The sequence below is a fragment of the Olea europaea genome, unplaced genomic scaffold, assembly GCF_002742605.1.
Source record: "Olea europaea var. sylvestris unplaced genomic scaffold, O_europaea_v1 scaffold132, whole genome shotgun sequence".
NCBI classification, from domain to species: domain Eukaryota; kingdom Viridiplantae; phylum Streptophyta; class Magnoliopsida; order Lamiales; family Oleaceae; genus Olea; species Olea europaea.
This window is the reverse complement of record NW_019230677.1, coordinates 424972-439335: the sequence shown is the minus strand read 5'-3', so window position 1 is coordinate 439335 and position 14364 is coordinate 424972. Positions and strand designations below refer to the sequence as shown.

Sequence of the window (14364 nt, the reverse complement as noted above, 5' to 3'; positions counted from 1 at the left end):
TGGAGGTGGCACCAAGTGCAGTCCATGTGAAGGACGCTAGCACACGTGGGCAGCACATAGTGTATACCGAGGCCCATCGCATGCACACCAGGCACGCTAAGGGACATTTTGTGTACCCGAATTCAGCAACTAATGGACGTCATATGCACATGAAGGGAGCAACTCAGGCATAATGCAGGAACACAGGGCATATCACAAGCACACAAAAGTACATTGCGATCATACCAAGGTAGCAGATTGGGCACACAAATTGTGCACACATGAATTTTTCGACTTGTGTACACACGATGTTGCAACTCATGCTCCTAAAGTTTCGACTTGTGCACACACTATTGCAACTCACGTTCCTGTATTCTTTGACTTAAGAATTTTTCAACAACAAAATTAACTTCACATATTTTATGTCTTCTACTGCATCAACTTCAGCGCAAAGGCTCGTAACATCTTCGATGCTACACGTAATAGTACATGGGTTTTTGTCCCTCCACACTTAGGCATCGAAAAGAAAAGTTATTTCAAGGACCATGGGCATTCTAGCCTCAAAGCATTCCCAGATAAAGGAAATTTCGATTGGGAGGAACGAAAGGAGAGGGATGAATCGGAGCGACAAAGTGCTGAATCTCAGCGGATCGTGATAGCAAGTCCACTTTTCTGCTTACAATACCCTGTGCATGTAAAGGATTCTACTTCCTGCTCGATGGAAATTGTACTTCAAGGTAGCCAACACAGCACGTTCTCTACAAGGGCTTGGCCAACGACATGTGCCATTAGGGGCCATAAGGCCCCTATTGCGGGTCGACAAGTGGACGACATGTGCGTGCATCACTTCTAGCCCAAATTTTGACTTAGAGGCATTCAGTCATAATCCAGCACACAGTAGCTTCACGCCACTGGCTTTTCAACCAAGCGTGATGACCAATTGTGTGAATCAACGGTTCCTCTCGTACTATGTTGAATTACTATTGCAACACTATCATCAGTAGGATAAAACTAACCTATCTCATGATGGTCTAAACCTAGCTCATGTTCCCTATTGGTGGGTGAACAATCCAACACATGGTGAATTCTACTTCACAATGATAAGAAGAGTCGACATCGAAGGATCAAAAAGCAACATCACTGTGAACGCTTGGCTGTCACAAGCCAGTTATCCCTGTGGTAACTTTTCTAACACCTCTAGCTTTAAATTTTGAAGGTCTAAAGGATCGTTAGGTCACGTTTTCATGGTTCATATTTGTACTAGAAATAAGAATCAAATGAACATTTACCCTTTTGTTCCACACGAGATTTCTGTTCTCGTTGAGCTCATCTTAGGACACCTGTGTTATCTTTTAGTAGATGTGCTACCCCAGCTATATTGCCTACCTAACAATGTCTTTTGCCCGTATTAGCCTGCAAAGTGAGCCTTGGGTCCAAAAAGAGGGGCAAGGCCCCACCTTCGATTCATGAAATAAGTAAAATAACGTTAAAAGTAGTGGTATTTCACTTTCACCTTTTGGCTTCCACTTATCCTACACTTGTCAAGTCATTTCACAAAGTCGACTAGAGTCAAGCTCAATAGGGTCTTCTTTCCTAGCTAATTTTGCCAAGCTCGTTCCTTTGGCTGTGGTTTCACTGGATAGTAGACAGGGACAGTGGGAGTCTCATTAATCCATTCATGCGTGTCACTAATTAGATGACAAGGCATTTGGCTACCTTAAGAGAGTCATAGTTACTCTCACCGTTTACCCGCTCTTGGTTGAATTTCATCACTTTGACATTCATAGCACTGGGCAAAAATTACATTGTGTGAGTATTCACAGGGGCCATCGCAATGCTTTGTTTTAATTAAATAGCTGAATTCTCCTTGTCCGTACCAGTGCTGAGTCGACTGTTCGACGCTTGAGGAAGGCCTCTGAAGGAGCTGTTCCCAGTCCATCCCTCGACCGGCATGTGACTACCCACTCTCACTGTCAGAGCAGCTCAAGTAGTCTATTGATAGCCGATGAGTTTGGGACTGGGACCCTCGTGCCCATCCCTCAGAGCCAATCCTTTTCCCGAAGTTACGGATCCATTTTGCCGACTTTCCTTACCTACATTGTTCCATTAACTAGAGATTGTTCACCTTGGAGACTTGATGTGATTATAAGTACGACTGGACGTGGACGGTACTCGATCCTTCGGATTTTCAAGGGCCGCCGAGGGCACACCGGACACCATGAGACGTGCGGTGTTCTTCCAGTCGCTAGACCCTACTTTCAACTGAGCCATTTCCAGGGTAGGCAGGCTGTTAAATAGAAAAGATAGCTCTTCTCGAGACCTCGATTGACATCTCTGAACTCCCTAACATTGCCATCAACCTTCGTGTCCTGGTTCAAGAGTTTTAACCCAATTTTCTTTCGGTGCAAGCACAAAACGTGTTGTCTATCAGGCTTTCCCTGACCCTTTGACTAACCCATGTGCAAGTACCGTTCACATGGAACCTTTACCCTCTTCGGCCATCAAAGTTCCAATTTGAATACTTGCTACTACCACCAAGATTCGCACCGACGGCCGCTCATGCTCGGGCTTGCGCAGAAGGTTTTGCTCTTACTTTTCGAGGCCTGGCACTTGCCCCTATAGCTAGGTATAGGTCACGTACTTCAGTGCCATCCATTTTCAGGGCTAGTTGATTCGACAGGTGAGTTGTTATACACTCCTTAGTGGATTTCGATTTCCATGACCATCGTCCTACTGTCTTAATCGACCAACACCCTTTGTGGGATCTAGGTTAGCATACAGTTGGGTACCATAACCTGGCTTTCGGTTCATCCCGCATCGCCAATTCTGCTTACCAAAAATGGCCCACTTGGAGCTCTTGATTCCATGGTACGGCTCAACGAAGTGGCCGTGCCGTCCTACCTATTTAAAGTTTGAGAATAAGTTGAGGTCATTGCGTCCCCGATGCCTCTAATCATTGGCTTTACTCAATAGAACTCGCGTCCAAGCTCCAGCTATCCAGAGGAAAACTTTAGAGGGAACCAGCTACTAGATGGTTCGATTAGTCTTTCACCCTTATGCCCAAGTCAGATGAATGATTTGCACGTTAGTATCACTATAGGCCTCCACCAAAGTTTCCTCTGGCTTTGCCCCATTCATGCATAGTTTACCATCTTTCGGGTCTCGACAGGTATGTTTCCACTTAAACCCATCTAAGATGATCGAGGTCGGTTAGCGTTGCACCCCTCGGGAGGATCACACTAATTAGCTTCCTTACACCTTATGGGTTAACTCATCCATTTACTCGCACACACGTTAGACTCCTTGGTCCGTGTTTCAAGATGGGTCGAATGGGAAACTCACAGGCTAGCACCGAGAGCACGTAGGTACTGAGGCACGCTGAGGGCGCGCGCTGTTCATCACAATTGGGGCAACGACATTCTGTGGGCATGTCGATTGCTTAGGCTATGGCTGCCACCTCAATACATACTGGTCCACACCCCGAGTCGATCGACTAACCGACTCGTCTCCATTTCACATCCAATCGGGATGCATCGCCGACCCCCATCCACTTTTCTCTCGACAATTTCAAGCATTCTTTGACTCTTTTTTCAAAGTTCTTTTTATCTTTCCCTCACGGTACTTGTTTGATATCAGTCTCTCGTCCGTATTTAGCCTCGGATGGAATTTACCACACGATTGGGGCTGTATTCCCAAACAACCCGACTCGCTGATCGCGCCTCGTGGTGTGATAGGGTTCGAGCACAACGGCGCTCTCACACTCTTTGGCACCCCTTTCCAGGGAACTTGAGCTTGGTCCACCGTTGAGGACGCTTCTCTAGACTACAATTCGAATGGTGGGGCCGTTCGATTCTTAAGTTGGGCTTTTTTCTATTCACTCATCATTACTAGGGGAATCCTTGTAAGTTTCTTTTCCACCTCTTATTGATATGTTTAAACTCATTTGGTGATCTCGCCTAACATAGGTCACTGTCGAGGTGTGAGAAACACTTTTGGGGTCGAGGCATTCGGGCCGAACGACGCGGTCGTGCGTGACAAGGGATGACTTGAGGTCTTCAACCACCAATTGCCACGACTCGAGTCAATGTCAAATTGCATTTAGACCAGTCTCACGTGGACACGCTCGGGGGCCAATGTTCGGCCTAATGCTCACGATCTCACGTTTGGGACGGGGACGGAGGGCGACAGTGTGCGTGACACCCAGGCAGACATGCCCTTGGCATAATGGCCTTGGGCACAACTTGCGTTCAAAAACTCGATGGTTCACGAGATTTTACAATTCAAACCAAGTGTCGTATTTTACTGTGTTCTTCATTGATGTGAGAGCTAAGATATCTATTATTGAGAGTCAGTTCGATTTCGACGTATACCCTATCCCCGAGGTGTCGACTGTGAATGGAGCATCGAGGGACGAGCAATGCTTTAAGTGTTCCTCGACGCTTTTCACCTCGGGGTTCGTTAGGTCATGTGACGGGCGCGTATACCCATGTCGATGGAGAAAGTCTCTAACTAGGGACAATGAGTTCGATCATGCCCACGTCGTCCTCCCGTGTGTGTTATGGAATGAGTTCGTGGGTCTGCTTTGTAGGTTTCGACAATAATCCTTCCACAAGTTCACCTACGAAAACCTTGTTACGACTTTTCCTTCCTCTAAATGATAAGGTTCAGTGGACTTCTCGTGACGTCATGGGCAGTAGACCGCCCACATCACCGCGATCTGAACACTTCACTAGACCATTCAATTGGTAGGAGCGACGGGTGCTGTGTACAAAGGCAGGGACATAGTCAACGTGAGCTGATGACTCACGTTTACTAGGAATTCCTCATTGAAGACCAACAATTGCAATGATCTATCCCCATCCCAATGAAATTTCAANCTTTTCAAAAGGTTCTTGTGGCTACTTGTTTGGAGCTTTTCTGCTAGGTCTTTGCTTGATTGCTCTCCAGTGTGTGCTTTGCTCGATTTTTACCTTGGCTTTGTTCTAGTGGCTTGAGTGCTTTTTTTTTCTTGTTGGTTACTTGGATTCCCGTTCAGACTAGTTTCTCTCTATTTGGCTCTCGGATTTCTTTCGTGATTCCCGATTCTTCATCTTCCTCCTGTTACATTTTTTTGGGTGTTCTTCATGGTTATGATGTGTATGTATTGTGTATGCATATTGTGCATATTTTCAGCTGATTGAATTTTGAATTTTAGTCTGCCTACTCCTCTAAATTTTGCCTCATTTGGAGTTTGTCCTCCGAATATCCAGCTTCTAGGTTCTGGCCTTTGTACTTTGAGTTGACATAGTTTGTGGGTTGTTGGACTGGTATTTGATCCGACCCTTTTCCTTTCATCTTGGGCCAATTTTTTCCTTCTTTGTTGGGTTGTCCAACTCTTTTTTTCTAGAATCTATTTATTGCATTTTTGGCTAGTTTGGTTATGGGTAAGAAAAAGGCCCGTTTTCTTTTTTTTTTTTTGGGCTTGGCCCCCTCAAGCCCCAGGTTGCACAACAATTTGATGCTAATTTGGATGAGGTTGCCTCTTAGACATTAAAAATGGTGGACAATTTAAAGGTAACCCCGCCTTCACTTAGTGTTTCCTTAACTCTTGGTGAGAATGATACAGATTCTGTTGAATCTGAATTTGAGTTAAATTCAGTGAATGAATAGAATCCTATCATTGTTAATGACGCCAATATTGATGATGTTAAAGAAAAGAAAGCTTCATGGGTTAATCTTTTTAAAGATAACAAAAAATTGGAGGAAAATATCATGTTAAGACCTTTTGAAAATCAATCTGAAGAAGTGATCTTGGATATCTTGGATGAAGAAAATATTGAAGATAAGGGGGGATATGGTTTAGTTGAATATTTTGTCGGTCAGTTTTCGAGGAAAGTGGCTCTCCTCCAACTATGTGACTCATGGAAGGTGGATTATAAATATTTTATGCATGCAAGTGGGTGGTTAGTGTTCAAATTCAAAACAGATGTGGATAGATTAATTGTATTGCATGGGAGTCCATATTTGGTTTATGGAAGACAGTTAATGCTAAAAGTTATGTCACGTTATTTTGATTTTGATGGTACTCACGCTGGTTTGGATAAACCTACCGAGGTTGTCTTTGGAATTTTGGAATATGAATGCCTTGGGCAAAATTGTGTCAAAGGTTGGGAAACCCATCTCAACCGACAAAATTACGGCAACTAGAGGCCGACTTTCGTATGCAAGAGTGCTTGTTGAAATTGATCCTTCTATCAAACTTGTGCGGGAGGTTAAGATTAGACTTCCAAATGGGACATTGAGGGAACAAGAAATTATTTTTGAACATGAACCAAAATTTTGTGGTTCTTGTAAAATCTTCGGTCATACTTCTCTTGGATGCAATTTAAAACATGGAGGGGTAGACAAAGGTAAGGCCAAAATTGGGGTATCTATTAATGTTCAAACTTGGGATGCTTATGGGACTAAAAAGCAGGTTGGAAAATTAGCTACAAACTCACAGGCCACTTCAACTAAAATGCAGATTGGGGAAAAAATGGACAGCAATCTAGGATTTTGGTTGAGCAACAAAGGCAGCCTCTTAACCAAAATTCAGAGCACCTAATTGATGTCTAGCAAGCCCAAATTTTGGATCAGGAAGATGAGCCATTTGTGGAGGTTGTTAGCAAGAAAAAATGGATAGTTCATGGAAAGAATAATTCATGTTCTTTAGCACCGATTTCTATGGCAGATTCTTCAGTAACTATCAATGAGGCATAACCAAAAATTTTTGAAAATGAGAAGCTCAAAGGTATTGTTGTTGAGCAAATAAAAATGATTACAAAAGTTGGCAAGAAGAAGGGAACATCCCTTGCTTCAACGTCATGAAGCTTGCATTTTGGATTATCAGGGGTATGAATCCACCCCTTAAACAAAATGGGATTTGTGAATTTATCAAGCAACATTACATTGATATTATGGGTATTTTGGAAACAAAGTTGGGGGATCTTAAATTGATGAGAATTTGAGGAATAAGTTCGATGGTTTCATGCATGTCAACAATTTTGGAACTCATAGAGCCGGACGGATCTTGATTTTGTAGAATCCATCCAAAGTATTTTTGGATGTGATGGAGGTTCATCCACAAATCATTCATTGTAAAGCTACTTGCAAGGTAACATCTAATACCTTTTTTGTTAGTTTTGTTTATGGATTTCATACTATGGTTAACCGGAGGCCACTTTGGAATAACATTATGGAGTTCAATGCTAATGTCTCATCACCGTGGTTGATTCTTGGTGACTACAATAATGTTCTTAAATTTGATAAGAAATGTAATGGGGCGGATGTCACCCCTTATGAAATCAAGGATCTTACAAATTTTTGCCTTCATGTGGGTCTAACGGATGTGCGGTCTATTGGTTGTTATTACACATGGACTAATAGTTCAGTTTGAAGCAAAATTGATAGGGCAATAGTCAATGATATTTGGGTACAAAATGGGGCATATGTTATTGCAAATTTTCTACCCTCCGATTGTCTTTCCGATCATTCCCATTGTATTGTTTCCGTTCATGACCGTGTTGGGGGCGAAAAAAACCTTTCAAGTTTTTCAACATGTGGACTAAGCATGTGGACTTCCATGATATCATTCAAGCTTGTTGGTATTTTAATGTGTGGGGGACAAATCAATTTATCTTTTGCAAGAAATTGAACAAACTAAAGGGAGCTTTGGAGGAGCTTAATAATAAGCATTTTGGGCACATTTCGACCACGGCAAATGAAGCTAAAATTGAATTGGAGGCTGCCCAATTACAATTACATAATAAGCCCATAAATGTGAATTTTCAACTTTTGGTTGCTAAGTTGAGAAAAAGGGCCATTGGTTTATATGAAGCGAAGCGGAGTTTTTATTATCAAAAGGCAAAATGCATCTTCCTTAAGGAAAGTGATAAACGTACAAAGTTTTTCCACTCGATGGTCAAAAGGAACTCTAGGAGGAATTTCATTGCTTCTATTCTTAAGGAGGATGGGATGTATAACACTTCACAAGACCAAGTTGCTTTGGAATTTGTAAATTCCTATACCAACTTCCTGGGAAATATGAGCCCGTTCAGCCTATTAACAACGACATTATTTGTAATGGGCCTTTGGTTTCTTTGGAATAAGGAAATGCATTGGTTCGGGACATTTCTATTGAAGAGATCAAAGAGGCATTTTTTGGGATTGGAGATGATAAATCTCCCAGCCCGGATGGGTGCACTTCATGTTTTTTCAAAAGTGCATGGGGTATATTGAACATGATTTTGTGGAGGCTATTATGGAATTCTTTACATCGGGATCCATCCTTAAGCAAATCAACCATGCGGTCAATGCTTTGGTACCAAAGTCTACTCATACACCTAGTGTTGGGGATTATAGATCGATATCTTGTTGTAATGTGATATATAAAGTGATCACAAAAATCCTTGCATCTAGATTGAGGCCTATCTTGGGAGACATTGTGGACCAAGCACAAGCTGCTTTCATTGAAGGTAGAAGCATGATGGAAAATATTCATCTTGTTCAAGAACTTATGAGAGAATACAATAGAAAGAGGGTAACTCCAAGATGCCTCCTTAAAATTGATTTAAGGAAAGCTTATGACTCAGTTAGTTGGGGACTTTCTCAAAAGTGCACTTGAAGGGTTGAATTTTCCTTTGAGATTTGTTCAATGGATTATGGAATGTATTACCACTCCAACATATTCCATTGCTTTGATTGGGAGTATACATGGATTCTTCAAAGGTGGGCAAGGTCTTCGGCAAGGTGATCCACTTTTCCCTTTTTTGTTCGTGTTTTGTCTTGAATATTTTTCTAGAATGATCAAGGATGCTACAAATGATAGTGATTTTAATTATCACCCAAAATGTGGTCCCCTTAAGATAACCCATTTGGCTTTTGCGGACGACTTGATGCTCTTTACAAGGGGAGATGCTATGTTCGTGGAAATTTTCATGAATTGCCTTGACAAGTTTGGTTTAACTTTGGGTTTGAAGATCAACACTTTGAAATCTAGCTTATAAACAGCTGGGATTTATGGGTATGAACTTGAAAGAATCATGGAAATCCTAATTTCTCTAAAGGGGACTATGCCTTTTCATTACTTAGGTATATCTCTTGTCTCGGAGAAGCTCAAAGTGAGTTTTTATGCTACACTCCTTGAAAAAATTGCGGCTTATATTGGAGCTTGGAATTGCTCATCCTTATCTTATGCCGACAAAGTGGAACTTATTAGGGTGGTGTTTCAAGGAGTTGAATGTTTTTAGCTTTCTATCTTCCCCATCCCGGCTACAATTATATCAAGGATTGTTAGCCTTTGTCAGAAATTCCTTTGGGGATCAAAGAAGCCTTTGGTTGTGTGGAAGGATCTTTGACTTCCAAAAGAGGAAGGGGGCCTTGGATTAAAGGACTTAAAGAGTTGGAATTTAGCATTAACTGCTAAATCCCATTGGAACATTCAACATAAAAAGGACACTCTATGGATTCGGTGGGTTCATCAAGTATATCTTAATGGGACTTGCATTTTGGAGGTTCGTACTAGGAAAGATCATTCTCCACTATTCATGAAAAAGGTGTTGCCCAACAGATTTTAACTGATGGAAAGCTTCGAGCATTAGGTCAGATGGATGCTGGCATTATCCTTTCTCGACATGCTGGTTTAGCCCCAAATTACCTTTCTGGGCATGCACAGAACATGGACCAAACTGGGCAGAATCTGGATAGTCATAGAGATGGACAGATAGTTCGATTCGATAGGCAGTTTCTAGGTTTTTTGGAGCAATTTCTGGGCTATTCAGCTGAGGATAAATTCAGCACAAAAATTTCCTATAATTTCTTTAGGCCTAAGGGTACATTCAAGACTTGGGGACCTGAAGTTTGGAAATTGTGCATCACTTTGACGTATTCCTTTTTGCTTTGGTTAGGGGTTCAATCTAAATTCCTAACTAAAGAAAAAATTGTAATTCTTGGATATTGATCGTAATTGTGTATTTTGTAGGCATTTGTCGAAAACTTGCGACCATCTTTTCTTTAAATGTTTCTTTACATCTAAAATATGGGGGAATGTTAGGCAATGGCTCGGCATCAAGAGATCTATGACAACACTTGTTAGTGCTCTAAAGTGGTTGAAGAAGGAGGCCCATGGGACATCATGGCTTAGTAAGGTGAAGAGGATTGCTCTTGCTAGCACTGTATATTACATTTGGTTAACATGGAATAGGAAGATTTTTGAAGATCTTTCGACCAATTTGGATTGCATTGTGAGACAGATCAAGACACACGTATACAAAGTTATGTTCACTTCGTATCCAGATGTCTTGATCCATTTCGAGTATTTAGCATTGGGTCATTGACTTTTTAAGCACTTCACTTGTTTTGTATTTCCCGGGTATGCCTGGAGTAATTGTATGTGTTAATAGACTTTTGATTGCTCAGGAATTCCTTGTGTACTTGTATATGGAACATTTTTGACCAATGATATTTACATTTACCGATAAAAAAAAAGAGAAAGAGCTCTCAGTCCATCAATCCTTACTATGTCTGGACCTGGTAGGGTAAAAGGCCGATTGGAAGGCCGTAAGGTATGAGCTTCGATCGATTTCTAGGCAACCCGATTGGAAGGAGTGCATTCGTAAAAACTACATTGCAACGTACATCTTATGCCTAGGCCAATCGATCGACACATCTTATAGTTTCATCCCCATGCCTGCCCTCCATCCTGTATCATCGTGCCTTTCGATGGTCTCATTTTCGAATAATTTCATGCCGTCCGATCGGATATTGGGAAGTTGCAGGAACTACATTGCAATGCACGTCATATGCCTAGGCCAATCGATTGACACGTTGCACGATTTTCCTCCATCCTGCATCGTTGTGCCTCATGACGGTCTCGATTCAGGATAATTTTGTACCAACCGACCAAACATTGGGAAGTTGCAAGCACTACGTTGCAACGTGTGTCTTATGCCTAGGCTAATCGATCGCGACGTCCCCACTCATGCCCTTCGTCTAGATTGTTCCTCCCACTCTCGTCGGGACTTTACTCCATTTCTGGATCGAAATAGGCAATTGCGAGCAAATTCATTACATGTTGTCTTAATCCAGGGCCATCGTTGGACACGCAATGTGTGTCTATGCATGCCTTCCATTCAGGTGCTACTGGGGGTCGTCGACCGGAGTTTCGCTAGAGCAGTACCATCGTTGGATGGGAAACTTGCCCGGGCTAGCATGTGTCAATCTCCAAGGCTCCGATGTTTGTAGGGATGCAAGCCACCCGTAGGTAGTTACTCCCTGAAGTAGCTTACACATGCTGCTTGTTCCCTTTCATGTACCTCCTCCCCCCTATAATAGACTTCTGAGAAAAAACCCAACTGACAGGAGTTGATACGAAAGGGCTGAGGAATCATACTATTTCTTTTCCATTTTTTGTAGGATTTTTGGTGATGAAAGTATGATTGAATGGGGTCTGAAAAAAATATTTTCGACCGAAAAATATTTTTATTTTCTATTTAAAAAAGTATTAAAAATAGGAAAAATCGTAAAAAATGGAAAACGGATGGGGAAAAATCGCCAAAAATCACTGGAGGCTCGTTATAATCAAATATTTGAGGAGCAATTGCTCTTTTGTCAAAAACAATTTTGATTCGCACATTTTTGATGTGTGCACGAAAATAGGGTATGGGGCGGGGAGGAAGGTGAAATGTGGTGGAAACAACTCGAAATGTATTAAATTGGAATGATAAACTTCTATTGAGCAATCATTTTATGTTTTCGACAACCATCAATTGATAAAACATCGCGAGGCTTACTTTTGCTCATCATGTGACACAAAGGCAGCGTCGTGTCCTGGCAGTGGTAGGGATGAAGGCACATTTTCAGGCATTCTCAGGCACGTTTAGGCATACGATGTGCAGGCCATGTCAGGGATGTGGGCACATTTTTAGGCATTTCTAGGCAGTTTCTGGGATAAGGTGTGCGGACATGTTCGGGACGTGGGCAGATTTTCAGGCACACGAAGGCAGCACAGTGTGTAGGCCATGTTAGAGATACAGTTTCATGAGGTACCTTCTTTTTGGCACAGAAAGGGACACCGTACGGCAATAGTCTGCTCTGCTAGACTACTTCCGCCTTTTCTCGATCGCATCGGGATGAAAGAAAATTTGATTAAAATTTTGTAGAAAGATTACAATGGAGAATTTGAATACATGGAAAGTAAATTGAACATTGATTGATAAAAACTGAACATTACAATTAATGAAAGCAATTTAATTACAATTACTGGTGCAGGGGGCGGACACCAGTGAGCTTGAAAGATTTTTGAATGACTAATATCCCCTGTAATAGCATTCTGAACAAAAACCTAAGTGACAGGAGTAGACGTTTAAATGATAAGGAATCATACTAAACGTTTACTAATATAGAGCTATTTTACAACTGAAATAACTATTACAATGAAAAGAAAATTACAACTCAAATTTGATCTAATATTTACAATTTGCGATCAAAGTTAGGCAAATTGTGGCTACAATTGTGTCCAAGGGCTAAGTAATGCTATGGTCCTTGACATTCTCTCCCATTTGTTTTGGCAACGTCCTTGGTGCCATCAATGCATGATATGCTTCAATTAATGGTTTGAAGGCTCCAAGGTCCTTTTCTCTTTCCCAAGTATTCTCCTCATTGTTGCATCCAATCCATTTGACCAAGTACTCTTGATGATCTTTTCTAGAAGCTCAAGTGATTCGATGGTCAAGAATAGCTTCAACAACCTTCTTTCCAACTTTCTTCAGTTCAAACACAGGTCGCCTTGGCTCATTTCTAGATGCGTTCTCCTTATCTACAAAGTATGGCTTTAGCACACTAACAAAAAGGACCTTGTGGATTTTACACCATGAAGGAGGTTCAACTTTGTATGCGACTCTTCCAATCCTCTTCAAGATGGGTAATGGTCCAATATATTTTGGTGTCAATCTTTAGTCCTTTCCTCTTGTCGGTTTGTACACATTTCTATCGGGAAGCTTAACCATTACAAGATCTCCAATATTGAATTCAAGGAAACGGCACTTTAGATCTGCAAACTTTTTGTACCCTTTTTGAGCTTTCTCAAGATAACTCCAAGCAATTTCAATATTTCGTTTCCACTCTTGAGAAAAGTTCTTCGCTTAAGGAGACTTGGTACTTTGTTCAATATCCATAGTATGAGGGAGCAGCGGTTGTTGGCCAGTAACAATCTCAAAAGGACTCTTATTGGTGGAAGAGCTCTTTTGGGCATTGAAGCAAATCTGGGCCACATCCAAAAGTTTCACCCATTTTTTTGTGAAGTAGAGATAAAGTACCGAAGATATTCTTCTAGCATAGAATTGAAGCTCTCCGTCTATCCATCAGATTGTGAGTGGAAACTAGAACTCATGCTCAAAGTTAAACCAAGAAGTTTGAACAACTCAGTCCAGAATATGCCAGTGAAACGAGGATCTCGATCACTAACGATGTCCTTAGGCAGTCCCCAGTATTTGATAATATGTTTGAAGAAGAGTTGAGCTGTCTCTTCCGTGGATACATAGTTAGGTGCTACAATGAAAGTCACGTATTTCGATAGACAATCCACCACGATGATGATAGTGCCAAAATCCTCAACTTTTGGCAACCCAATAATATAGTCCATTGATACACTTTCGAATGGCTTGGTAGGGATGAAAAGTGGCTCTAGCAAGCCTGCCTTTTTTGTTGATCTGCCTTATCTTGTTGACAAATAAGATAGGTTTTTACATAGATTACGATGTCATCCTGCATTTGAGGCCAGTAGTATGCACGTTGCAGTAGTGCACAAGTGCATTCCTCTCCGGGATGCCCTGCCCAAATCGTGTTGTGGCATTTCGTAATTAGTGATTTCCTCAAATCTCCACTCTTAGGAACATATAGGCGGTCTCCCTTAGTCTTCACTAGTTCTCCATTGAGCCAGAACTGTCGAGTCTTACCCTGCTTGATGAGGTTGACCAAATATTGAGTAGCTGGGTCCTTATCCATAAGTGCCCAAATTTGGTCTCTTGTGTTTGTGGTGATGGCACTTCCTGAAAGGGCAGCTATGAATGTAGAACCCCAAATAATTCTAGATAGCTTAGTGGCACTAAGATATGAATATTGGATAACTAAAGTATACTTCAGATTTTTAGTCTCATTTGAGACCCGTTTTCAACATAGAAAACATTCGATTTGGAAAATGAAATCTAAATAAAAGTTGTATCTATTTGAATTAGCGTTCCAATGCACTTTGAATTACCTCAATTGGATATCGAGAGAAGAAGTTATGATAGAAAAACTAAAAGCTGTGCAGTGTCAACGAACTACAACCGGTCGACCGAAACTGCCTAAAATGAAAATTCTCATTTTTCT

The 14364-nt window shown here is 41.5% G+C and overlaps 1 protein-coding gene across 1 annotated transcript; it reads left to right on the top strand.

Moving 5' to 3' along the window:
- Positions 1-8257: 8257 nt before the first annotated feature.
- On the top strand, positions 8258-11257 carry LOC111374969. Its single transcript, XM_022997731.1, has 7 exons — positions 8258-8536; positions 8589-8967; positions 9088-9237; positions 9370-9479; positions 9521-9864; positions 9977-10309; positions 11083-11257. Exons 1-7 carry the CDS (start codon positions 8258-8260, stop codon positions 11255-11257), a joined length of 1770 nt encoding a protein of 589 aa, XP_022853499.1.
- The last annotated feature ends 3107 nt before the right edge of the window (positions 11258-14364 follow it).